At 41.3% G+C, this 26,617-nt stretch overlaps 2 protein-coding genes across 5 annotated transcripts in view; one reads left to right on the top strand and one right to left on the bottom strand.

Moving 5' to 3' along the window:
- The window catches only part of NUP54 (nucleoporin 54), a 38,288-nt gene that overhangs the window by 6,449 nt on the left and 5,222 nt on the right, over positions 1–26,617 (top strand). The window contains exons 2-12 of one of the 3 annotated variants that reach the window (XM_037896715.2): positions 2,573–2,656; positions 2,778–2,915; positions 5,108–5,334; positions 8,463–8,650; positions 10,130–10,326; positions 13,686–13,740; positions 14,529–14,622; positions 15,941–16,048; positions 17,528–17,647; positions 18,104–18,214; positions 19,091–19,809. In XM_037896715.2, coding sequence (XP_037752643.1) covers positions 2,573–2,656; positions 2,778–2,915; positions 5,108–5,334; positions 8,463–8,650; positions 10,130–10,326; positions 13,686–13,740; positions 14,529–14,622; positions 15,941–16,048; positions 17,528–17,647; positions 18,104–18,214; positions 19,091–19,219 — 1,451 coding nt within the window. In that variant the 3' untranslated portion in view covers positions 19,220–19,809. Of the gene's footprint in view, positions 1–2,572; positions 2,657–2,777; positions 2,916–5,107; positions 5,335–7,193; positions 7,288–8,462; positions 8,651–10,129; positions 10,327–13,685; positions 13,741–14,528; positions 14,623–15,940; positions 16,049–17,527; positions 17,648–18,103; positions 18,309–19,090; positions 19,810–26,617 lie in introns of those variants that run through there. The other 2 variants (XM_043544785.1, XM_043544784.1) reach the window with 2 other exon arrangements.
- PPEF2 (protein phosphatase with EF-hand domain 2) overlaps positions 16,665–26,617 on the bottom strand; it is a 39,491-nt gene continuing 29,538 nt past the window's right edge. Inside the window, exons 12-17 of one of the 2 annotated variants that reach the window (XM_043544782.1) lie at positions 26,267–26,452; positions 25,368–25,510; positions 24,424–24,530; positions 23,790–23,953; positions 22,685–22,772; positions 16,665–21,487 (exon numbers count right to left, since the gene is read on the bottom strand). In XM_043544782.1, the coding sequence (XP_043400717.1) occupies positions 21,267–21,487; positions 22,685–22,772; positions 23,790–23,953; positions 24,424–24,530; positions 25,368–25,510; positions 26,267–26,452 (909 nt within the window). In that variant the 3' untranslated portion in view covers positions 16,665–21,266. The remainder of the gene's footprint in view (positions 21,488–22,684; positions 22,773–23,789; positions 23,954–24,423; positions 24,531–25,367; positions 25,511–26,266; positions 26,453–26,617) is intronic. The other variant, XM_043544783.1, reaches the window with a different exon arrangement.

Here is a 26,617-nt window from a genome sequence, read left to right as displayed (position 1 = left end):
TACCCATTGCATATATGAAATCCTGATAGCCCTTCATCTTATGGCAATAACTCAATCTCATCCAGTCAAGTCTTTTAAAGTACTGCCTTGTATTTGTTCTGCTGTCTTGGCCAGGCAGTGAGATGGCACAGTTGGAGTTAGAGATTTGAAGAGGTGGTATTCTAAAATCGGGGGTGCTGTCAATTTACTGAGGACATTTCAGCCCATGCGTCTGAACTGAGATATAGATATCTTACATATTTACATGTTAAAGAGGTTCTACTGTATGGCCCTTTGACTGTTCCTCTCAAGAACCGAGTACTTCCCTTTGCATTGTAAACTATTCCGACAAATCCATCCTCCTAACAACCTGTGTGCCACGCTGTGGACCTGATCCTGAAAACTGATCTCCACAGAGAGACAACACCAGGGGAACGTTACAAGACCGGTGTTCTGCTAGGTCACTCCAATCCTTGATTCTGGGAGCCAGCCTTACCAGGCTCTGCTGTGAGAACACCCACTCCTGGGCTGTTCACGCACAGCCTCTGCAATGTAAACTGCTCCTTGGATTGTGCAACCGAATGGCACTAGCCAGTATCTCTGGTCCCTGACACAACCCTAGGAACCTCCGTCTTGTAGTGTTCAGTTATGCCTGCTGGACGCTGCAAGCTTATGAGTTCATCAATTTAACGAAGAAATAATATGTACCAGGCTTGTTATCCCACGGGGAGTCTCTGACACGCTTCAAACCAAACGCACTGCTTCAGGTAGAATAAACACAGATTTATTAACTATAAAGATTTTTTTTTAAGTGATTATAAGTCAAAGCACAACAGGTCGGATTTGGTCAAATGAAATAAAAGCAAAATGTATTCTAAGCTGATCTTAACACTTTCAATGCCCGTACAAACTTCTCACCCCAGGCTGGCTGGTTGCCAGGCTCTCCCCTTTGATCAGCGCTTCAGTCACTTGATGGTGACGTCTGTAGATGGAGGTGGAAGAGAGAGGAAGCATGGCAAACGTCTCTCCCTTTTATCATGTTCTTTCTTCCCTCTTGGCTTTGTCCCCACCTCCCCCCTTCAGAATCAGGTGAGCATTAGCTCATCACAGTCCCAAACTGACCAAAGGGGGGGGGGCGCTGACTCACTCAAGAATCCAACAGATCCTTTTGTTGCTGCCTAAGCCAGCATCCTTTGTTCCTGTGAGGCTGGGTTGGGTTTGTCCCGTACATGCCCTAATGATATGTGAACTGCCTCTCTGCTCTTGGAGAGTTTTTGCCTGGGCTTATTTTAAGCCATGAAGACACATTTTCAGCCTCATCACTATATACATGAAATTACAATCTATAACACTACTGTGACAACCATTTCTGTAACATCACTATAACAACAATGCTCAGTGCATCATGAGCCTTCCAAAGACACCCAACACGACAAACTTTGCATTCGATACCACACAGTCATTTTACGAGGATGAACATGGGGGGTGTAGTGTGTTCCCACAAGGTACAGAACGTCACAGAGACCCATTCATCCATGCCCATGGAAGTCAGTGGAATTCCACAGGAGTCTACCCCCATAGATTTTCTTGCAGGATTGGGACATAGAATGTCATCCTTCTGCTGACATGAGGGACACTGGCTTTGCCACAGGGGTGTTGTAGTTATAAAAAAAAACAAACACAAACATAACTCCACAAAAAAGAGAATTCATACATTATTCCAGAGTTTTAAGCAAACTTTACTGTCTGTGTTCTTGCTCATATGCAACCATCGTATGTAAGATGCTTAGTTCTACCAAAGTGTTTGTAGTTCTTTTATATTTTTAATTAAATAGATTCATAGATACTAAGGTCAGAAGGGACCATTATGATCATCTAGTCCGACCTCCTGCACAATGCAGGCCACAGAATCTCACCCACCCACTCCTGCGAAAAACCTCACCTATGTCTGAGCTATTGAAGTCCTCAAATTGTGGTTTAAAGACTTCAAGGAGCAGAGAATCCTCCAGCAAGTGACCCGTGCCCCATGCTACAGAGGAAGGCAAAAAACCTCCAGGGCCTCTTCCAATCTGCCCTGGAGGAAAATTCCTTCCCGACCCCAAATATGGCGATCCGCTAAACCCTAAGCATATGGGCAAGATTCACCAGCCAGATACCCAGGGTCCTTTATATTAAAAACTTATCACCCCATCCCACAAAAATCCAGTTATTCTAGACTCTGGAGAATTAATCTGACAAATATTAGTACTAGCTATAATTTTCTGTAGATGGGGAGAGCACATCTGGGACTGAGCAACTTAAGTTAACTAAAGCCTAAGGGTGTGGTGTTTTTTTGTTTTTGGTTTTTTTTTTCATATCCATAGGTCACTTGTCACTATGTATTGCTTTCTTGGTCCCACTTTCTCTCCTGTTTACTTTATTGACAATAACGTAAATAACTATGATCAGAAAAATTTGCTTGTGTCACAACACATTCATCTGTCAGCATCTCCCTTCATAAAACTCATTGCGTTGGAATGTGCAGTTTACCATGACCTACAAGAGATTGAACCTTGTGGCAAAGCCACCTTTATTTGTACAATTTATTTACTAGGTGCTTTTGGAGGATTTGGGACAACTACCACCGCTCCTGGATCAGTATTTAGCTTTTCTGCTCCTACCAACACAGGCTCCGCTGGTGAGATACCATCATTCTGATTTAGAATTAAACTTAGCATCAGTCTTTTAGAAGTTTTATCTGTTTTTGCTTTTCATATGTAATTCTTCTATTTATCTTTGATTTTCTCCCCTCCTCTAAGGACTGTTTGGTGCTACCCAAAACAAAGGTTTTGGATTTGGTACTGGTTTTGGCGGAGCAGGAACTGGTACGGGCCTAGGTACTGGTTTAGGAACTGGGTTAGGCTTTGGAGGATTCAGTACCCAACAGCAGCAGCCCAGTAAGTACAAAGACTTCTTTATTTCTTTTAAAAGCTAATGTTAGTAAGCAAAATATCTCTTGTTCATCGCTCCTGAGTAATCAAAATATTAGCATGAGTTTACTTGAGTAATGGGCAAATAATAGAAAATTCTAGCAACCTAATATATTAAGCTGCTTTTTTGTGCCCCCAGAACCATCAGTGAAGGGTTTACAGATCTCTGCACCCTTCATAGTCTAAGCCTTTTACACAGAGCACCAGAATCTGAAGAGGGAGATGAGGCAACTAAACCTCACTCACAGCACTAAATTCACCTCCAAGCCCCATATCTCAGTAGTGGGGAAATTGCTCTGTTGTGGAAGAAAAAGACCAAATAGCCTTGACGTTTTAATGTGAATGCTTAATTCACCATTTGGCAGGCCCCTCACTTCAGGTGCCTCTTGCTCAAACTGCTACAGGTTTCTCCATGAGAATGAAAAACTTTGGCACATTCCCAGTAGTTTCAAGATGTACCAGTAGAGTGTCCATCCCCTTGGACCAAAAAAAGAGATGGATCACTTATCTTTTGAGTTATCTGCTACCTATCTTGCTGATGCTGTACAGTCTGTCTACAACAAGGGATCTCATGAAAAAGCTGGAGGAGCAAGGGTTCTATAGAGCGTCCTGGAGAGTGTTGTCCTTTTGCAGTTAGGGATGTAAAATAGTAAACAGTTAACCAGTAAGCATTAGTCTTCCCGGTTAACCCAGCTAACCATTAACCCCTGGCCTCGTGGGCGGGCCCCTCTCCCTTTAATCGGTTAACCGGGTAAATGATATAATTTAAATATCATTTAAAAAGTTAACGGATTAACATTCCTGTTTGCAGCATAATACCCAGGTACCTTCACAATGTGCCTCAGGATGGCCTTTGCTTTTCTGTTGGCAATGTAGCCATCCTTACTGCAGAGCAAGCTAAATCCTATGGTAAGGTAGTTCTTTTCCAAGTTTAATATTGCCCGCCCTTTCCAAGAGGGATATCTTTGGGAATAGCCTAGATCAGGGCATGGGTTCCATGTCTTAACAAGGAAAGACTCTGTATGAGTGTGGGCATGTCTTATCCAAGGGTCTCTATAAATCAAACAGAAATTTCAGCTCGTTTCTCTTTATCTACAGAACATGTAGGTTAAATTCTAATGGAACTTGGCCTTTCATTCCTTATTTGAAAGAGACCAAGAGAACCAGGCCAAACTCTTTGAGACATTGCCCAAAGGATCGGCCCATAGCAAGAGACTTGCTTGCAGTTCCTGGCTGCGTGGGGCAACATTGCTTCTGAACATAGCTCGCTTTTTATAGTGACTTTATAAACTGAATTATTTTCCTCCCCTGCCTCCTGAAGCAGTCACATCCCATCTTCCTTCCTTTCATGTAAAGAAGGAATCAGTTTAGAGCACCATCAACTGTCGATTTCAAATTCAGGCAGTGCTCCCTTTTGGCCCCAGCTTAAAAGGTTTACAGAAGTCTGTTCCATTTATTTTTTTGGTCTCCAAGAAGTCTGGGTTTGATCCAACAAATTCTGGATAGTGGAGCATAAATGTATCAAAAAGGAATCCAGCACATTGGTGATCGCTGTTGTCAGTCCAGGAGGCTTCTGAGCATCTTGGTTATAGCATGCATATCTGCACAGCCCCATTATAGGAGCCCTTAGAAATACCTACGCTTTACCTTGGGATCTCCATGTGTCATATTGGTCCCTTCTTTTGGTTTAGCATTGGCACCAAGAATCTTTACCAAGCTGATGGTGGCAGTAACAGCATCATGAGAAAGGAAGGAATTGATTACAGATTTGGTTTAAAGAAAAGTCAGGATATGTATAGATCTATGATCTGCTGACTGCTTTACTGTGTCACAATAACAGATGTACCGTTCAGATTTTAAAGCATCCAAGAATGTTTATCCAATCATGTCCCTCAAATGGGTAAATATAGACACCTCTTTTTAAAAGGTGTGCCTCTATGTAATTGAATGTCAGACAATTCCATCATCACTTTTAAGAAGGGTAGGGGGGTAATAATGTCATTCAAAAAATCAAACTTTGTGCTTTATTATTTACCCACAGACTTCTTGGTGTCCCCCCCCCCCCCCCCAATGCACAAGAAGCTCTAGTATGGTGTGCATTAATCAGTTAATCTTTCTTTCTTCCTCAAGAACTGTGTGTTTTCTGTATCTGATTTTAGCATTAGGTGGCTTGTTCAGTCAGCCCACGCAGGCACCTTCCCATTCCAACCAGCTGATAAACACAGCCAGTGCACTTTCTGCTCCCACTCTCTTGGGAGATGAGCGAGATGCTATTTTGGCAAAGTGGAACCAGTTGCAAGCCTTCTGGGGGGCAGGCAAAGGATATTTTAACAGCAACATTGCTCCGGTGGAATTCACGCAGGAAAACCCATTTTGCAGATTTAAGGTATGATACTTCTGGTATTTATCAGAGTACTTATTCTGAGACTATTTGCAGTCTTCTGTTTTAATCCTAAATGCATCGTGGGAGTTGCTTAGAACTAGCAATAGCTAAATTTATGTAACATAGTATGTTCTTCAAGGTAATGTGTCGCATTCTAATATGCCTGGGACAAAGCTCTGAGTGGCGTGGTTGCTGAAAATCTAGGCCCTGATGAAGTATTACAAATGACATGCATGCTCATGTGAGCAATATGACAAATAAAATATTCCAGGATAGTGTTAGGAGAATTAAGGTCACTAACCATCCAAGATGAGCACTAATCCATTAGAAATGCATTTCTTCTGGTGCAGATCACTTAAATAGTAACACTTAAAATTCTTTCAAATTTTTAAGCTTTAGAAGACCAGGATATTAGGGGTTTTTTTGAGATCCAGAACAGCAAACTTAATGTTGCTCCCTGCATCAACCTCAGCAACAGGAGAATGTTTTCTAAATTTGGCCTGCCCATATTCTCTTTTGCATCAGCAAATTCAGGCCAGCTTATTCTGATTTGAACTCATCTGCTTTTATCCGCAGGAGTCTTTAAGTTGTCCTTATGCCTTGTCCCAGTTTCCAGTTCTGCTGTGTCAGCAAAGAGTACAGGGTTCCTCATCCTCCACAGATCTGATGATGCTTACTCTAGCTCAGCTACAGATCAATTAATGGACATATCAAAGACAGTAATAAGCCTAGCTTTCTGTACACATTTGAGATACTTCCCTAAGAGAAGCAGTTTTTACTCTGAATATTGATGTAGTTCATTGTATAATTAAGGCTGGATTTGACCTACAAGTCACAGAATATTAGAAATGTTCTAAAACTGAACCTATGTATAGTAAATACATAAAGGGGTGTAAAACAAGATGGCAGGTATTTGTCTGTCTTCATAATGTATTTTATGGTGCAGTCTAGTAATAGGAGCTTCTTGTGGGAAACTTGTGAGCAATCACTTTAATGTAGGTATCAATTCTAAAAGTCTTACACCCACTTATAAGAGGACTGCTCTTAACAGAGAGCTACTAGTGCTTTCTGCAAATTATACAATACACTTAATCTTTCTCATAAATTTAGCTTTCCATTAATTCTGGGAAGTGCATTTCTGTGCTATATATTTAATCTTAGGGCCTTGAGTAGTGCCCTGGGTTGATTCAGGCTGATGGACTTTTTGCACTCAAGTGAAATTGCTTTGAGGGAACTCTTGCTGAATCTTGTTTGACTTTCTCTTCTAAGAATGTAGAGCGTACACTGACACAAGAGTTGTAAGTGCAACAATGCATCATATATTAAAGATCCATTTGTAGCCCCTCCATGCAATTCACTGTCTTTGCTATATTGTATCAGGAATCAGGAGATCTCAATGACTTGCCCCAGGTGTGCTAAGAAGCAATGCATTTGAACCTTAAAACACTACAACCCCTCAGTGCATGAAAACAGTTGCCTTAAAGCAAGTTGGATAATACTCACTAATTCATGACTGTTTTCAAACTGTCCTGCAGTCTTAGAAAATTACTGTTGCTATAATATGAACAACAGAGTTTCTTTGTGTTGGGATATTGAGTTGCATCAGCCAAAGAGTGTAATACTTAATCTTACTGCAAGTTTATCACAGAAAGAATAGAGAGGTTTTTAAAAGAAAAGAGAGAAGATAAGATTAGGGTGGTTTGCTTTTTATTGTGTTGTTGTTTTTTTTTAAATACAGGCATTCAAAACTCCATCACTACACATTTGAGATGGAAAAGTAACTGTCTTGGGGGTATTGGAGTTCTCAAATGTTCTATCTTGATCAAGATTGTTCTATTTCATTTAAGCCTTTATACCTATAGAAGCACTCAGTATGTACACCTTGAGTTGTGTTCCCCTGTATCTTCCTACTCCAGTCAATACTGCATAGAATGGAGGTTCCAGAAATCCCCAGAGGTTGGAAGTGATGCAGTTGTGAAAAAGGCTATAATTCTTTGGTATATTAATAGGAGTGTCCTGTGCAAGACATGGGAGGTATCTGTCCCACTCTAATCAGCATTGGTGAGGCCTCAGCTGGAGTAATGTGACCAGTTCTGGTCACCAGACTTTAAGAAAGTTGTGGACAAACTGGAGAAAATCCAGAGGAGAGCAACACAAATGAAAAAAGATTTAGAAGACTTGACCTATGTGAAAAGGTTAAAAAAGCTTGGGCATGTATAGTCTTGAGAAAAGAAGACTGAGAGGGACCTGATACAGTTTTTCAAATATATTAAGGGCTGTGGGGGATGGCGATCAATGGTTCTCCATGTCCACTGAAGGTAGGACAAGTCAGAAATGGGTTTAATCTTCAGCAAGGCAGATTTAGGTTGGATATTAAGAAAAGCTTTAACTATTTGGGTAGTTAAGCACTGGAATAGGCTTCCAAGGGACGTTGTGGAATCCCCACCATTGGAGGTTTTTAGGAACAGGTTAAACAAATACCTAGATTGGTCCTACCTCAGCACAGGGGGATGGACTACCTAGATGACCTCTTTAGGTCCCTATCAGCTCTAAATTTCTATGATTTTTATCTTCCTTTTTTCCTTATTTCTATATTACAAGGGGTTTTTAATACCATGCACAAGTCAAAATCCCCTCTCCTATGTTTACATTTGCATTTTAGAAAATGTATAAAATTCTGTTTTATGTTTAATTCAGCCCTGTTCCAAAACATTAACAAAATTTCTGTTGCCCAACAATATGGGGGGAGGGATAGCTCAGTGGTTTGAGCATTGGCCTGCTAAACCCAGGGTTGTGAGCTCAATCCCTGAGGGGGCCATTTAGGGATCAGGGGCAAAAATGGGGGATTGGTCCTGCTTTGAGCAGGGGGTTGGACTAGATGACCTCCTGAGGTCCCTTCCAGCCCTGATATTCTATGTTTCTAGAATCTTCCGAACAGGCCAAAATTTCTCAAAGGCAGAGAATGGACATTTCTGAAAATTTACCTTTTTAAAAACTTAAACTAAAAACATGCCTTAGAGTACAGTCTGTCATTTTAGAAGTTCTGTGAGTGTTCTCTCCTACACCCATGTCTTGATGTATCCCACTTTCAGGTGAACCTTTAACAACATCCAATTTGGCTTTTTCCACAGGCTGTGGGCTACAGTTGCATGCCCAACAACAAGGATGAAGATGGCCTGGTGGTCTTAGTCTTCAATAGAAAAGAAGCAGACATTCGAAACCAGCAGCAGCAGCTAGTAGAATCACTGCACAAAATTTTGGGAGGAAACCAGACCCTTACGGTCAACGTAGAAGGTGTTAAAACACTGCCAGATGACCAGTACGTGAATATCTTCTTGTGCAATTTTGCCCCCTTCTCTATCTGGTTTTCTCTGCATGTATCATGTGTTGGCTCTCTTAAGGTCAATCTGCTTCAGTACAAAGCTTCTGCTGAAACTCCTTTTAAGAGTCTTATAGGGATATTCAAATATATGTTTGTTTGTATTCTCAATATAGTATCATCTGTGTTCTTCAACGGTATCCATTTTTGTGTACAGGTTTTGGCCTATTCTTTTTTTTTTTTTTTTTTCCTTCTCCCCCTTTCGTTTCTTTCCACTGTTTCTGTTGGATCACTAAATCCAATTTCCTTGGTTTATTTGGCATTTGCATCACCAGTGAGGCCAGTAAAGTTCTGGCAATAGAATAATCTTGTGATTCCTCTGCTCCGCAGCAGTGCAGGAAAAATCAGGGATATGCGTAGTGGTTACTGCAACTGGGTTAAATGCACTAAATATTTTAGAAAGCGGAGGGCATTCCCCACCAGTAAGATACTTAAGGTAGACAGTGGTGGTGTTTGTTTTTGTTTTTTTGGGGACCAGTGCTGACAAGGTATTCTAGCATTTGAGCCAAGAAATATTTGCTTCGGAATTAAGTCTGCTTACTGACTGTTACTGGCTACTTCTGCCTGTGGTGTGCCAGAGGACTGTTTACACTGGACTACCTTAAGTATTTCTAACATCCCCGTGACAGTAGGCACCTTTTGGCTGTTACCATCCACACACTTGCTAAACTTAGAGCAAAGACTCCACTTTATCCTGACATATAGACTGATTTGATGTATGAAAAGACACGAGATGTGATACTCCAGTATCCAGTTCTTTTTCCTCCAGTGATAGAATTTGGGCTGGTTCTAGGAATGGGTGAGCAGGGTCATCACCCTGAGCACCAACTTACTGGCTGCTTTTCTTCTTCTTTGCTTTGATTAGGCACACTTCCCACTCTCCTCTACTCCTTCCTCCTCTCCCCCTGATTGGTTGGCTGTCCTTTTCTTTTGCTTGGCCACTGTGGAGGGGCATGCTGATGTTTTCTGCCCTGGGTGGGCTAGGCTAATGTAATTTAGGAAGATACGTGCATGATATCCTGTTCATTTTCCTTTGTTCCCAAAATGTGAACCCTAGTGGTTTCTAATACGTGCTGACAACACATCTGTGTGTAGATATTTTTAAAGCTGTATAATTTTGTAGTTCAGTTATGTTTCATTAAACAAGTATTTGACTTCTGAACAATTGATTAATATTTGTGGTTGTAATTCCGAATGTGATGCTCACTTTTTTGTTTGCTATATTAGTCACCAGTAAATATTTTCAGCTTTTTTTTTTAATTGACTGGAATGTATTAATTTAAAATAATGATGCTGTTCTGTTCGTCGGTTGGCTCCAGGCTTATAATTGTATTTCAGTTGTTGTTTCTGTAAACCATTAACTGATCTAGGGTACTTGTATTCTTATAATTTTCTTTTCTGTTGCATATGCTTGTTCAGGACTGAAGTTGTCATTTATGTTGTTGAGCGGTCACCAAATGGGACTTCAAGGAGAGTTCCAGCCACAACCCTGTACGCTCATTTTGAACAAGTTAACATAAAAACATCACTGCAGCAGCTTGGAGTTACCCTTTCCATGGCCAGAACAGAACTTTCTCCAGCACAAATCAAACAGCTTCTACAGAATCCTCCTGCTGGTATGTACTGGAGTGTTGCATTAGTTGGTAAACAAGCCCTTCCACGTTCTCCAGGTGTCCGAGAGTAAGTGACTGGAAAAAATGACATTTTTAATCAAAGGAGTTTTTAAGCTGACCTTACGTACTAACATGTCTGTTCCAAATATTTCTAACCCTTCCAACAGAGTAACTTTATTTTTCTCAGTTGATGAGATACAAAGTTATGCAAATAAATAATACAGGGGTAGACAATATTGTAAACCAAACTGTAAGAGTCTTAAACTAGTTCAGTTCATCTTATTAACTGCTTCATTGAGTCCAGCAAAAGTGATATGCCAGGACAGTAACTTTTGCAGGTAAAATAAACACCATAGGGTCCTGTATTCACTCCTCCCAACTTTCTGAGTCACTCGGCCAATACACATCAGTACATGTGCACAGACGGTAATTGTATCCCTTTGGACGAGTGCAGTGACCTTTTTGATTCCTCATTTGTTCACTTGCAATAACATAGATACTTGGCTTCTGTTTGCTGGTCTGTGGCCTAAAGCGAATAGTTTATAGGATCTTCTCACACTTAAATATGTGTACATTTGGAATAACTCTTTGCCTACTCTCCAGGTTCAAAAATCTCAAATTGTCTGTTTTTGGCTTAGATAAGTTGCCTGTGTTCTGGATGTGTGGGGTTGTGTGTGGGGTGTGTAATTTTTCTTTTTTTTTGTGGTGGTTTTTAAAGGCCAAAAATAACATTAAAGATTGAAGTCTATTTTAATCTTTCATTCCATAGCTGGAAATCAAGCTCTTTGGTAGCAAAACTAGGATAAAAAATTTTTAACTAAGGGAATCGATTTGAAATCTAATCCAATTTCAAAAAATGAATTCAGAATAGTGTTATGTACTATACCTGTGGTTCTGCTATCACGTTCTGCCATTTTTAAACGATTTTTCTCTCCCCTATTGCTATGTGAAAGACTCACAAAAAAGGGGAAACTGACTATATGGGGACAAAGTCTGTTCAATGCACAAAGTAACAACTTCTGCCCCATCTTTTTCAGATATAGTAACTTTAGGTGTAACTAACTACTGATCTGTGTTTTGGAATACATTTTGTTTTTTAGAACTGCTTCTTTATTTTGTGCAGCTAACGAAGCTTTAGCATAATTGAATCATTGGCACTTTGTGCTTCTCCCATCTGTTTACCTTATGCGTAGACTCTAAGCTCTTTGGACATGAACAGTCTTTTGTGTAGGAGCCCAGCACAACAGGCCCCTTACTGGAACACCTGTGCGTTACTGGAATACAGGGAAAATCAGCTGCCTTGCTGGTCAGGTCAGGTGCCATGTCTCTGTCTCTGTTCTCCCCCCCGCCATGTGCTGCTCCTGCCCTCTGCCTTGGAGCTGCTCCTGGGAGCCACCTGCTTGCTGTGCAGGGGGTGGGGGGCGAAGAGGGGTGCTGATGTCAGGGTGTCCCCCCTGCTTCTGTACCCCGTCTCCACAGAGAAGGGGGGACAGGACAGGGCTCAGGATGGAGGGAGCTTGCTGGCAGCAGCTGCTGTCTCAACTTGCTGATCTACTTAAAAAGGCAGCATACTTAGAGTGGTGTCGGCATACTTAAAGGGGCAATGTGCATGTCTGTCTGTCTCTCACACACATGCACCCCCCGGCACTTTGGAAAGTGGAGGGAGTAGTGTGCTCCAGTGGGATAGCGTGGGTTCATCATAGTCAGTTTCCGCAGGGAATGTTTGCAGCCATTGCCATGCATCTGGTGTGTCTCCTCCCTCCGTTCATGCTACCTTGTAGAGTGTGAAGCTACACTAACAACATGTTAACCCTTGAGGGCTCAGCCGAGTGCTAGTTCATCATTTAGCAGTATGGTATTCCCTGGGAAATATCCCACCCTCTTCCACCCTCGGACTTCATCACCTCAACCAAGGTTCACAATCATCATGGCTGTGTACAATATTCAGTTGTTTAAAACTTACACTGTGTGTGTGTATAATATCTTTTGTCTGACAAAAAAAATTTCCACCTAACCCCCATTAATTCTTATGGGGAAATTGAATTTGTTTAACATTGTTTTGCTGAAAGTAGCATTTTTCAGGAATGTAACTACAATGTTCAGTGAAGTTACTGTACTTGTATGAAGTGAATAGAAATACTATTTTTGGAATAAATATTAAGTGAGCACTGTACACGTTGTATTCTGTGTAATAGAAATCAGTATTTGAAAATGTAGAAAAACATCCAAACATATTTAATTTCAGTTGGTATTGTTTAACAGTGCGATTCATTTTTTAATCACAATTAATTTTTCTGAGTTAATATATGAATTAACTGTGATTAATCGACAGCCCTAAAATATTTAATGGCTAGATCTTTCTTTGATTTCCCGTTTGCCAGCTCAGCAGCAATGATGGAGACAAATGAAGTCTTTCCATCGCTTTGTCTTATACCAGATTTGCAGCTTATTTAATCATAAAATTGCTATATAAATATTCATTAATATACTGGTAATAATGGCAAAATAAGTGACATCCTGACTGAACTGATAAGAGGTTTCCAAAGGTTTCAGAGTAACAGCCGTGTTAGTCTGTATTCGTAAAAAGAAAAGGAGTACTTGTGGCACCTTAGAGACTAACCAGTTTATTTGAGCATGAGCTTTCGTGAGCTACAGCTCACTTCATCGGATGCATAGCATATCGTGGAAACTGCAGAAGACATTATATACACACAGAGACCATGAAACAAAACTTCCTCCCACCCCACTCCCCCGCTGGCAACAGCTTATCTAAAGTGATCATCAAGTAGAGCCATTTCCAGCACAAATCCAGGTTTTCTCACCCTTTCCCCCCCCGCCCCCCAACACACATACAAACTCACTCTCCTGCTGGCAACAGCCCATCCCCCTTTGAAACCCCTCTTTATAATGCGCATGATAATCAAGGTGGGTCACCTCCAAAGACGTCTTGTGTGTTTGATTTTGATGTTGTCATTTGTTTAACACACAATGTAGTTGCTTGTACTACTATTTTTATCTTCCTTTTGGACCAGATTTTGGAGGTCTCCTGACAGCTTTAAGGAACCTTTCTTTCTGATGCTTAATTTTTTTTTTAATCACCATTTTCACTTTCCTTTCATGTCTGTCTACCAGTGAGACAGCTTGACAACTGTTCTTTGGCCCGGATATTTCCACAAAACCTGGGCCCAAGCCTTTTTAATAAGCTGAATTAATAGCTTGAAGATTCAGTTTCACAGCTGATTTTAGTGTGGCTCTTTCACATGCATTATTAAATCTGATCACTTACTAGCCATGTGATGTGAAAACTATTGAAGCACTGTTGAGATTGTCCTTATGGAAAGAATTTCCATTTTCTCTTGTAGGCGTTGATCCTATTATCTGGGAACAGGCCAAAGTGGATAATCCTGATCCTGAAAAGTAAGTCTGGTTCTTTTTTGTGTTTTGTTTTTTTGTAAACATGGATATATGGTGTGAATTTAGCCTTAAAAACCAAACACTTTCTAAAATAACTTTCAGGTAACTTTAGGAGATATTTTAGGGGTACAGCTGTATAATGTGATAACTACAAGGTAGGTAATGAGAGGGTTGCCACAGAATCACAAACAAAATCTCCCTCACAAAAATGCCACTTTAGTAAATCTGCCTCTAGGACCCAGGGGAAGGAAAGACACTCACTCAGCTCCCTCTGCGATTCCTTCCTTCCCTCCCTCTCTCCAGGGGTGGCAGGTTTGTATAACTTTTGGTGGTGCCTAGAACAGGTCCAAGTCGTGTGTGTCGTATTGTTCCCGCCGCGCCCCCCCCCCCCCCCCCCATACCTGCCTTGTAAGCCAATATACAGTAACTCCTCACTTAAAGTAGTCTCGGTTTACGTTGTTGATTTTTTGAGGGGGTTGCAAATGGCAGAAGGCTGTAAGTTCTTGCTCTAGGGTATATGTTAATTGTTTGGAGTTGTTAGCTCGCTATATCTGTGAACTTCAAACCAGCACATTTCTTGGGGTCAACCCTACCCTGCTAGTCCTGCAACTCTAAATAAACGTCATTGCCTACACTGTGGGGATGAGTGGTGAGGACTTTTGAATGTAACACCCATAATTACAGTGACTTCTCATTCTTGTAATGAACAGAGTCTGCAATTCAGGAATATATTGTTAAATATAGCTGTAAATCTTGAGTTGTTTAATAACTAAACACTTCTGTTCCTGTAGGCTTATCCCTGTACCAATGGTAGGTTTCAAAGAGCTGTTGAGAAGATTAAAGGTCCAAGACCAGATGACTAAGCAGCATCAGACCAGATTAGATGTAAGTGTTAACTTGACACCATTTGTTTTGAACATGGTTGCAGACAATAGATTTAGCACTCGAAAAGTGTGACTCTTGTGGCCTTGTAAATCCTGATTTCCGACTGCTGAGAACTAATCTGGGAAGTATTAACACCGAGCAATAGTTCTAAACTGCTGCTACTCTAGAGAAACACAGGATATGTCTACACCGTAATTGAACACCCATGGCTGGCCTGGGTCAGCTGACTCCGGCTCATGGACTGTAGAGCTGTAAAATTGCTGTTTAGATGTTTGGGTCTGAGCTTTGGGACCCCACAAGGAGGGAGGGTCCCAGACTCCAACCTGAGCCTGAATGTCTACACAGCAATTTTTAGCCCTGCAGCCTGAGTCTTGAGAGTCAGTCAGCTGACTTGGGCCAGCTGTGGCCATGTCCTGCATCTTTTATTCTGAGGTAGACAAACCCATAGACACTTGCATCTGTGCAGTTATGAGCATTTATGAATTTAGAATAATGTCTTCAGAGTAGGTGACTTGCAGTTCCTGTTTCAGCTTCAGTTAAGACTACCCTTATGGAAGCTGTTAAGACTTTTGTATATGATTAACAGAGATTTCACACCATGCTACCTTGGAGCGGAAGGCTTATGCAATAGCTGTTCTCTGGTTTGTATGAATATCTTCTCTCTCATCTGCTCACTTGCAAGAGGAGAATTATCAGCTTTTTGGCTAAGACAGTCTAAATCTACTCTTTTTTAGTTCAGGCATTTTCAAAAAAGTCTCCAAATTAGGCACCCTATTTGACCTGACTTCCAATGAGTGGGGTGCTTGAAAATTCAAGCTGTAGCACCTGACACTGCCTCAGTTTGGGGAGCATATATTAGGCACCGATCCCCTAGTGATGGATATGACTAGAACGGATACTTCACTTTTTGAAGGGACACGAGTGGGAAGGGGATAAGGATACTGACAGAATAAAGCCCCCTCAGCTGCTCTCCTGCTCAGGATAAATATTTAAAACTTTCAGTTAATTACATACAAAACAGAATGATGGTAAGGGCAGAGATGGGCTGTAATAGACCCACTTATTAAACAAGGGGGTATGACAGCATTCTTACATTATGAACTACTCATCCTCTGATTCTCTCTACAGGTGTTTTCAAATATGGCCCCTTTTCCTTTAGGACTGATCATTGTTTTGAAACTCTGATGGCAGGGGAAACGAATCCTGCTGCTGCTAGTACATGCTTACAAGCAGGAAAATCTTTTTTTGTTTTTTTTATAAAAAGATTAAATTAAATTTTTGGATGGCCACCAGCTGCAACCATGTTTTTTTCTTTCAGATAATATCAGAAGATATTAGTGAGCTGCAGAAAAATCAGACCACAACTATGGCAAAAATCGCACAGTACAAGAGGAAACTAATGGACCTTTCTCATAGAACCTTACAGGTAACACTTGGATGCAGTGAGTAATCTGATGCATGTTCCACGGGCAACAGAGTAGACTTTTTTTTTTTTTTTTTTAACAGCTCTATTTCCCATTCCTGTTTCTTTTTCAATTTGTGTGCAAGTCTCCCTCTCATGAACATAAGAATGGCCCTACTGGGTCAGACCAAAGGTCCATCCAGCCCAGTATCCTGTCTACCGGCAGTGGCCAATGCCAGGTGCCCCAGAGGGAGTGAACCTAACAGGTAATGATCAAGTGATCTCTCTCCTGCCATCCATCTCCACCCTCTGACAAACAGAGGCTAGGGACACCATTCCTTACCCATGCTGGCTTATAGTCATTAGTGGACTTGACCTCCATGAATTTATCCAGTTCTCTTTTAAACCCTGTCACAGTCAAGATCAGAGACTTACCAGAAAAGCTGCCTAACTTTGTGGGAAAGTTGTCCTATTGGAACGAGTCAGGTTGTGTTGTTTTTAAATCCAATTTTAAGTAGTTTCAGATCCTGTATCTGCCCCAACTCCTATCAATTCATGACTCTCTTTATAAACTCCTTTCCCTAGTAGGCTCATGAAACTGAGTGTACGCTGTGCAGACAGAAGCACAAATTAATCTGAAATGGCTTTTTTTTTTTTTTTTTTTTTTTAACAATCCCAGTTAATATGGTTACGGTGATAGTGGCTTGCTGGTTGATTGGATTTATTATTCTCTTGTTCGTGTGGTTGGTTAGCTATATGGCAGTTCTAAACTTCCTTCTGTAAGAAATCCCTAATCTCCATTTGAGTAAAATGGACAAATTAGTTTTCTATTTTGCGTTTTCTTTAATACCTGTAACTTGCTTTAAGATAGATCTGGCAGATTATCTTAAACATTTTTTGCTCTAAAGACAAATACAAGGCAAGAGGGGGAAGTGGAAGGATTGAGTGGAAGGAAGGAGGGTTTGAAGAAAGTGAGAGAGAATTTTGTCTGGTGGATGTATTTCAGATCTGTGGGGCAGCAGAGTAGACGACAATCTGAGTGGGGAAAGCGGAATAGATGTACATGGAAGTGTGGGGAGGGAGACCTCATGGAAAACATTTCCCCTGTATCTAATGTGCCACACGTGAAGTAGATGACTGTGGTTTTAAACCCCAGAAACAAATGTACAGGTAGAACATTGTGACTCTGATTTGTATTTTACTAGAAATGGTAAATCCATTTCTCTTTTACTATAGGATATAAATTGAGACACAGCATACAAGAGACACAAGGTAGGTGAGGTAATATCTTTGGACTTCTGTTAGTCCACTAGAAGATATTACTTCACCTACCTTGTCTCTCTGATAGCATGGGAGTGACAACACTGCATACAACATACAAGGCAGCCTTTAGACACGCCACTCTTCTGTCTGAGACATCTGCAGGAGAATCTTGACATTTGGAGTTTATGCACATAAAACAAGTCATTCCAAAGATCATAACTTCAGTGGTTCCTTTTGCAGGTGTTAATTAAACAAGAGATACAAAGGAAAAGTGGCTATGCCATTCAGGCTGATGAGGAACAACTTCGTGTACAGTTAGACACCATTCAATGTGAACTCAATGCACCTACTCAGTTCAAGGTGAGTGAGTTATATATAAGCTCTTGCAACAGAAAAGGGCTCTTGGTGTACTTACAATAAAGCTGTAAAATAACCTCCCCAAAGCTCAGTTAAAACCATTTGTAGTTAATGTTTTCTTTCATAGGAAGAATATTGACATTTTCCCTGTTGATTTGAGTCCGCAGACTTGCAAGTCCTAAACCCAATCTTGAAAAAACCCCTTACAAGGTCCAAAAACTACACAGCGAGTACTGAAGCAATTTTTATGAACAGTATCAGACTGTTTATTTACTGTATTGTATCCCCCACCCCACCCCACCCCACCCCACCCTTTTTTTTTTTAATTAAAAAAAGGAAAAAATGCAAGAAGCTGAGTCAAAACCTTCACGCTGATGGTACATTTTTCTCTCAGGACTACGGATGTCAGGGGGAAACTGCTTTTCTATCCTAATACATGTGATTCCCATCTATTTTTAGGGTCGCCTAAATGAACTGATGTCTCAGATCAGGATGCAAAATCATTTTGGAGCAGTTAGGGCAGAAGAAAGGTACTACATTGATGCAGATCTCTTACAAGAAATCAAGCAAGTAAGTATTCCTTGTGGAGAAATGCATGCAGAATTCTACAACAGCCTGCTTGGGTGGAGGGTGCACAGCTTATAAAAAGATGGAAAACAGTGGTGTTGGAATTGAAGTTTCAGCATGCCTCTTGCCTCTCAAGTGGACTTAGTATTTGCTTGATGCTGTTGCTGAATTTCCTCTAGACTAAGAGCTCTGTTCATTGCAATCCTGTGCAGTGAAGTTGTTTTCCTGTGGTACCCCAAGCAGTCCTCATGCAGGGCTACCCAGAAGTGCAGATTTTGGAAAACCAGTCCTAAGACTTCAGGCTCCCTGGTCCACCAGAGAGCCAATGGGGAGCTGTGGGTGTTCTGCATGATGGGGCTGGGTCTTCCATGCTCTCTTCAGCAGTGCTGTCAACCCTGGAACTCGCTATGTTTTGGCAAAAGTTTAATTGAATCTGCATTTTTCCAACCAGCTCTAATCTTGAGTGAACTCATAGTTTAGGTTTCAGAGTGGCAGCCATGTAAGTCTGTATCAGCAAAAACAATGAGGAGGACTTGTGGCACCTCAGAGCCTAACAAATTTATTTGAGCATAAGCTTTCGATGAAGTGGGTTTTAGCCCACGAAAGCTTATGCTCAAAGGTGCCACAAGTACTCCAAATTCAAATAGTTGAGTGTTTTTTGGTAAGGCACTTATAGGCCTTCAGGCATGACAGTGGTAAAAATGTATTCTGTTTTGCACAAGTCATGTAGTTTCGCTTTTAAAAAATAAACTTATAGCTGTTATAGTAACTTAGTTATTTTAGAGAGGTTCTGATCTTTTAACCATCAAGGACTGAGCTATAGTTTTGTGTGATAAATGCTACACCTGAAGTGTTTCTTACATTCTTTAATTATTCTAGCATTTGAAGCAGCAACAAGAAGGCCTGAGTCATTTGATTAGCATAATAAAAGATGACCTGGAAGATCTAAAACTAACAGAACATGGATTGAATGAGAGCATCCCTATCAGAGGAGGAATCTTCAGTTGACTTGTCATAAGCCATTGGTTAGGGGTGTATCAAATGCATTATTTTGTTTCAGGGTTCACTTTCAAAGGCTGAAACTGACTGGGTTTAAAAAAAAATGCATATCTTAGTATAGGATTTTCATAAATTTGGTATTGGCTGTAATCTTTTGGACTAGCAAAGCCTCTTCCATGCTTTTCAAACTTGATGACCTTTGGAAGGTTTAGACTTATAAAGCTGTATATGCTTTCTTAAGAGAAACTGAATCTGTTCAGATACTGTTCTACTACAAAAGTTATGTACTATTGTACATTTTTACAACAGCATTGTTCTTCCATGCAATGCTAAGGGGATCTTGTCTTTCAAGTTTTCATTTTTGCAGTGAGTAAAAACATGAAAGGAATCTACATCACAAAATTATGCATACAAAAACAACTAGGCTGTTGCAAACTTGTACATCACCCTGTAAACATGTTTAATATTATTCATTTATCTGCTGGGGAAGTTGTGGATTTAGTGTTTGTGTAATGTGACTTTTTTTGGACTGCAAGGCTATATTTTTATATCATTTTGCTTATTCAGGAAATAGAATAAAATGTCTACTTTAAACTGTGTCCTTTATCATGTTGCCTTTTTATTTCTAAAAAGGCATACTTACAGCATTGTTCATTCTTTGGAAAGATAGCTACTTGGAGATTTGTCAAATATTGTAAAAGGCACTTGTGACTAACAAATCCTGAAATACAGCAGACTTGTGCTATGAAAAAAATCTACCAAGCATCATACTGTAAAGAAATTAAGTTTGCCTGACTTCTTCCCATGCATTATACTAGCATTACTCTAGATACAGCATTTGGAATATTTTTTTTATAATATGACAGATGTCTGTCTTGGGTTCCCAAACAAGGTGAAAATTCCTTGGTAAATACCATTACTCTCTGCAAATTCAGGGTCAAATATTGCCTCCATTATTCAGCAAATCCTAGTGAGGTACTACATTTTGTGAAGCTTGGGTGAATCTAGCCCTTGATTTTGTTCCAACTGTATCAGATAACAGTACTTCCAGTGCATTGTTCAAATGTTTTCACTTTCTTCTTCTGCAGCACTAGTTAATGGTGATGGGTCAATTACCTGAAGCTGTATAGCAGCTCTTAAAGTATCTATTTCAGGGGTAGGCAACCAATGGCCCACATGCCAAAGGCAGCACGGGAGCTGATTTTCAGTGGCACTCACACTGCCCATCCTTAAACATTTTAAAAACCTTATTTACTTTACATACAACAATAGTTTAACATTTTTAGTTCTAAGTCTATAATATATAACTAATGTATTACAGGCATGCAAAACCTTAAATTAGAGTGAATAAATGAAGACTCAGCACACCACTTCTGAAAGGTTGCCAACTCCTCTTGTAAAACTCTGTCTAGGAGAAAGAGATCCACTAGCTAAAGCACATTTTAGCAAGGTGATTAAACAACTGGAGTGTCTTACCCTAGGGATGTGGCAGATTCTTCATCACTTGAAGTCTTTAAAGCAAGACTGGATTTAAAAAAAGAGAGAGAGGCTTCATGTAGAAGTTAGAACTTCACATGATGGCCTGACTTTATACAAGTCAGACTCTAGCTCATCATCAGTGGTTGCTTCTGGGCTTTGAGTCTCTTTAAAAAACAAAATTCCTGCACCCTGTTTTTAGGTTTGTACTTTAACACTTCAGCTACTGCAGATGTTCGTAATAATTCCACTTCACAAACGTTAATGATCCTGTAATAGTTTACAGAAATGTCAGTAAATGGGAGTAACAGGCTACACTATACCCTTGCAGAGTGTTAGAATAAATATCTACTTGAGCAACACATTCCCTCCATTTCCTTTTAAAATACTACTAATTTGGCCAATTATCATACCAAAAAATGGAACAGGGGCAGTAACTCCTAACACTGAGAGGTCTAAAATGTAACTCGGTTCTACTTCCCCACAAGTCGTCATAGCTGCTGGCATGGCCTTTGTTTGTGAAGGATTGCTGCGGCTTAGGAGATCATCCAAAGGCATTGCAGACTTTGTGGCTGCCCCACTAGCTAACAGCCATCTCTGCTGGGTGGAGTGCTTTATCATCACCATGAGTGTGTTCAATGAGGCGGAAGGCCTCTAGGAACTCGTTGAAGTCTATGTTTCCATCCTTGTTGAAATCTAGGCTGCGGGCCAGGTCACTGATGCCATCAGCTGTGAGCTCCATGTTCATAGGGGAGCTGAACAGCTTCCAGGTCTGGTGGAATTCCTCAAATGAAATAAGCCCTGCAGGGAAGAAACTGGCAATTCAGTTTAGTGACAGTCCTGCCCTCAAATGTGTACAAGAGGCCATGCAGCCCTCCTCTGAGCCTGCCCCTTCAGCAGCACACGGGGGTAGGCAATGGTGCAGTCCTACACAGAACTGGCAGCAGTCAGGAAAGCCACGTTCCTCACTCAATGATGTTGAAATCATTTACTGCATATGCCTCATTTTTCCATGTATAAACTAGTGACAATACTCCGTATCTCCATTGAGTGTAGAGGCTAAATTACTCTTTTCCAGCACTTTCTAAACATGTATTAAAGTATTGTTATAACTACTAACGCAGAGATGACAGGCAAAAATGAAGCAAAGGTTTAATGCATTGTGGCAGGAAGGGAGTTCTAAACAGCTGAGATGCACCAGGAATGAGGGGAGAAGATACGGTGCCCTCTTACAGATAATTTTTTAGCAGCATAAAAAATGGCTGTTTACTGGGGTGTTGGGGATAATGGGATAGATACTGCAGGGGAATCTTCACCCATTATTGTTGATGCTGGCTAGCTGGCCACTCCCCCCAAGGGATTAACTAATGGGATAGATCAAATGTAACCTCAAACAGTTACACATACCTTATTCTTTTCTAGTGATCTTATCCAGGATAACTTCATATTACTCTACATGCCTACCACATTTTTCATCTGATGCTTTCAGTGTATTACAATCATTTACTGAATTAAGTTTCAGAAGATCCTGTCAGGTAGTAACCCCATTTTACAGATGGGAAACTGATGCACAGACTGGTTTAAGGTCTCGATCCTACACTCCTGGAAATCATTGACAAAACTACCGTTGTCTTTAATGGTGCATAAGTAATTTGCCATTACAGAAGGTAGCTGTAGCACAACTGGGAACAAAACCCAGATCTCGTGGGTCCCCATAGGGTACCTTAACTACAGAGTCATCCTCAGAGGTAATATCACTTTTGCACTGAGGTCCTACATGAGCCCATTTTCACAGCACAAAGAAGTGATTCATCCACAGTTAGAGTAAACTAGACCCATCCTCAGCTGAACCACAGGGCCATTGTGGTTCCCAAGGACCTTGTTCTAACCATTGAGGAAACTGCCTCCCGTTTCTGAGATTTAACATACAATGAGTGTGAGCCCAAAAGTGAGATGGAACAAAACAGAGAGGCAGGAGGGAAGAAAACACATCCTTACCTGAATGATCGCTATCTATGATCCTGAAGATGGTCTCCAGGTTGGATCTGTTTCGATAAATGGCTTCTAGCAAGCTTGACTGTATGTGCTGGAAGATATAACACGTTTCCTTTTATGATAAAACTTACTACCCAGTCCTAGCATAGGCTGGGATTTCAGGCTTTTGTATAGTGATTCGAGTTGTATTGCATAAATAAAAGCAATTCATCTACACCCGAAAAGAATCGCCCTTTCACATTACCTTGTGCTGCAAACTGAAACACCTAGAAACCCTTACTAAATACTTTAACTGTAGACAGATCTAAATCTTTTGGAGTTGTCTTGACATTTTGATCCTCCTGGGTATGACTCTGCATCCCAGTGTGACCCCCATCTGCAAGCACTTAACAGTATTGTAAGGTGCAAGTGGGTTTGCGTTGAGATATCTGATTACACTACAGTTACGACCTTAGTAATTGGAGGTGAGCCCATTCCTAAATCCAGCAGCATGTAAACGCAATGTCTCAGAGCCACATCACTACAACTGGGATCTGAAAAGCCCTGAACTTCAGCAACTCTAAATCCAAACCGGGATCCAGGCCTGAATTTCGCAAGGGGCTGGGTTTCCACACCTCTAATTTTATGGCTTATTCCAAATCTGGATCTATATATGCCAGTTGGGTCCCCAGTTCCAGTGCTGTTTTTCTTTTCTAATTTTAGGCCCCCTAAGTGGCTTCCTGTGGCATGAAAAGAACCCTAACAAAAAAAAAAAAGCTAATAAAAGGAACACAAATCCGCTCCTACCCTGAACAAAAAGGTTTGGTCCCTACCTACCTCACAGGATTGTTGTGAGGATTAAGGGATTAACTTGCTGGTGTTTAAGGAATAGAAATAAATATATAATTATTAACTACTTGAATAAAATGCTCATTGGCCTGATCTAATGCCCATCGATTTCAGTGGGGTTTGGATGAGGGCCTACAGGAAGAATTTCTCCTAGGCTTTCCTAGCATATTCATGCACTCATCAGCATGGGATCTGCAGGCCCTGTCAGTTTGGTGGTCAAGTGGGCTTCATTGTCCAAGCCTTCTACCGTGCTTTGAGGAATGGCTGCACTGTTAGTTACCTCTTTGCTCCGTTGTTCCACAGCTAAGTCATCCAGCCAGGATCTGTACTCCAGCAGGCCCCCTGCAGTGCTGCGCACCAGCTGTGGCCTCAGCATCCGCCAGGGCAGTCCGAAATGCAAGACTGACTCTACTGCAGTTGCCCAGTCACTCAGTGTGATGGTTCCTGTTTGAAAGGGACACTCATGAAAGCACCTTGGGAACCGGAGGCTGAAATTGCACTTAGGAAAGAATGGCGTTGCTTATTTAGTAATCCTGTTGGTTAGATCGTCCACGGGCTACATGGGACCTCAATGAGCCTTATTTTCACCCCTACAGCTCTGCACTGGAGTGACATTCCTCCAGTCAAGGTGCAGCTAGATCAGCTGATCTGGGGCTGAGAGGATGTCACTACAGGCAGAGATATGGTATCTTTCCCTGTCCTAAGAGCAAAGTTTCCAAAGGTCACAGGCAGCAGCAACCTGGACACCAAGGCCCAAGTTTTCCCACTCTTGCTTTATGCCCCTTTGAGCCCATTGCCAACCAGTGCTGTACAGCTGCCATAGACAGTCTGCTCCATTACACCAGGGAAACCCGCCTGGTGCCCTGTCCGCTGCCTACCAGTGCACAGGAAGCTCTTTCTTTGCTTAGTCTTACCAGTTCCATCCTGGTCGTAGCCCTTAAATGCACAGATGAGGTCTGATGTGTGAGCAAAGAGCTTTTCCCTGAGCGCGCGAAAGGCTGACTCCTCCACTCTGCTGATCCTAGAAGAAGCAGAAGAGAGCCAGACATTTTAAAAAAGCTCATCACTTGAGAGCGAGATAAAGAGCATCTGCCCCTGCCGGACCATTCACACATGCCCTGGACAAACCCGTGTCTCACATGAGTGTAGAGCATTTGTTGTAGGCAAGTTAAAACCAAACTGCAACACCAGATTACACAAGATACCCTGCCACGTAGCTTTGGTGTAACTCATCCCAACACGAATCACAGCACTATGACCAGTGCTACAAAACTCCCCACCACCATCCCACATAACTAGTTCAGGACCCTGCTAAAATCAGTTCAGAAGCCTCGCTTGGTCCCAGGAATAGACACACGTGTTATTCCTAATTCACCGACAAAGGTTTGGTTTGTCTGCATTTGTTTCGGTTGTTCAGATGAGATCAGCCACTTATAACATGCTGGATGATCAGCTTCTGAAGTGATCGAGTCAAACTTCTAGATAGTTTGTAAATGGCAAGAGTTACACTTTATATTGAAAAGGGAAGACTGGAAATGGACCCAAGATTAAGAGTTTATGATCATCTTCTGCATAACACATAGAACCTCACCCAGTAATTCCTGTACCAAGCACATAACTTCTGTTTGTATTAAAGCACATCTTTTAGAAAGACACCCAGTCTTGATTAATCAAGATCCAAACTTTCTCAAAACGTCAAGAATGTTCATATCTGGGGTTTGGGATTAATCAATCTCAATTCTGGTTTAATCCTAAAGCAGAATTTGATGATCCAAAGTGCATCTCTTAATAGGATGGCTAACACTATAATAGCCTTGTATTTTTATGCCATTTCTAACACTAAACTAGCAAGTCTTGCCTTTGTCTCATAGTTAATGTATGGGCTGTCTTGTTAGCTTGATACTGCACAAAATGAGGGATCAGGTCTGGCCCCAGTTTCACATAGGCTCCTCGGTTACTGCCAATCTCGTAATAGTTTGAAGCGGAAAATATGGTCAGTACCTAAATGAAAAAAAAGGACAGTCATTTACAATACACACAGATAATCCACATTTACCAATCAGAGCTCGGATCAAGGAGTATAACTTGTTTGGGGAAAGGAAATTCTAGGAGAATGTTTGGGAAGGGAAGAATGAAAACGATACATGTTCTCTGTGTGCATGGCTAAAGTCACTGGACACCATCCCCAGACTTTTGTCATTTTACTGCATTCTCTTGGCAACATTCTCCTCTCATACATCTATGAATCCCGACTAACTCTGCTGAAGTCAGTGAAGTCACTCTGGATTTACACTTGTGTATCTCAGAGCAGAATTTGGTCCTGTGTCTGCTCGTTAAACACAGTTGTGGTTTTCAAACCTGGCATCATTGCAAGCAGTTTTGAACAGAACATCTGTTTGGAAGCCCCAGGGGTAATTATGCAACGAAGGAGATAGGATTCCATTTTGCTAAGTACAGCACCTTTCAATGCCTGGTCTGTGTGCAGGGGCAGCGTCTGCGGGTCAGATCCATCTGGAGTGTAATTTAGTTCAAGATTCCCAGGCCAGAAAGTGACTTAAGGTGGAAAGCACGTATCAGTGACTTCACAGTAAAAACCATACAGGCATTTTGTCCAGTAGTTATCAACAACAGCTATCAACATTAGACTCCAAGAAATTCAGAGTTAAAGCAAAACTCAAAAGAAGCCCAAAGTGATAGTACGGAAATGCACTCCAATACTCTGAACTCTGACCCGTTAGCATTGGCCTATCCAGCTACCTTTCGATTGTGGCAGAACTCATAGCCTTCCTGTTTGCACTCATGAGAGCGGATCAGGAACTGCAGACTGTGCTTCTGGAGAATCTTCTCTGTCACATCAGGCCCAAAGTAGCAGCCGCCTCCTCGCACCGTATTCATTTTACAGCCCTCCTGAGGCATAGGGTCACTCCACAATATATCTACAATCTGAGAGATCAAACACACATGACGACTCTGTACAGGGGTTGCCGCTGCAATGTCAACATTTACCACCACTGCACACACCAGAGCATCTGATATTCCACAGGTGTCATTTCCTCTAAGCACTGGGGAATACTGAGATATTTCCAATACCATGGTGCGGCAACACAC

The sequence above is a fragment of the Chelonia mydas genome, chromosome 4 (genome assembly GCF_015237465.2).
Source record: "Chelonia mydas isolate rCheMyd1 chromosome 4, rCheMyd1.pri.v2, whole genome shotgun sequence".
NCBI lineage: Eukaryota > Metazoa > Chordata > Testudines > Cheloniidae > Chelonia > Chelonia mydas.
Note: the sequence above shows the minus strand (reverse complement) of the source record. Positions and strands in the feature narration are given on the sequence as shown.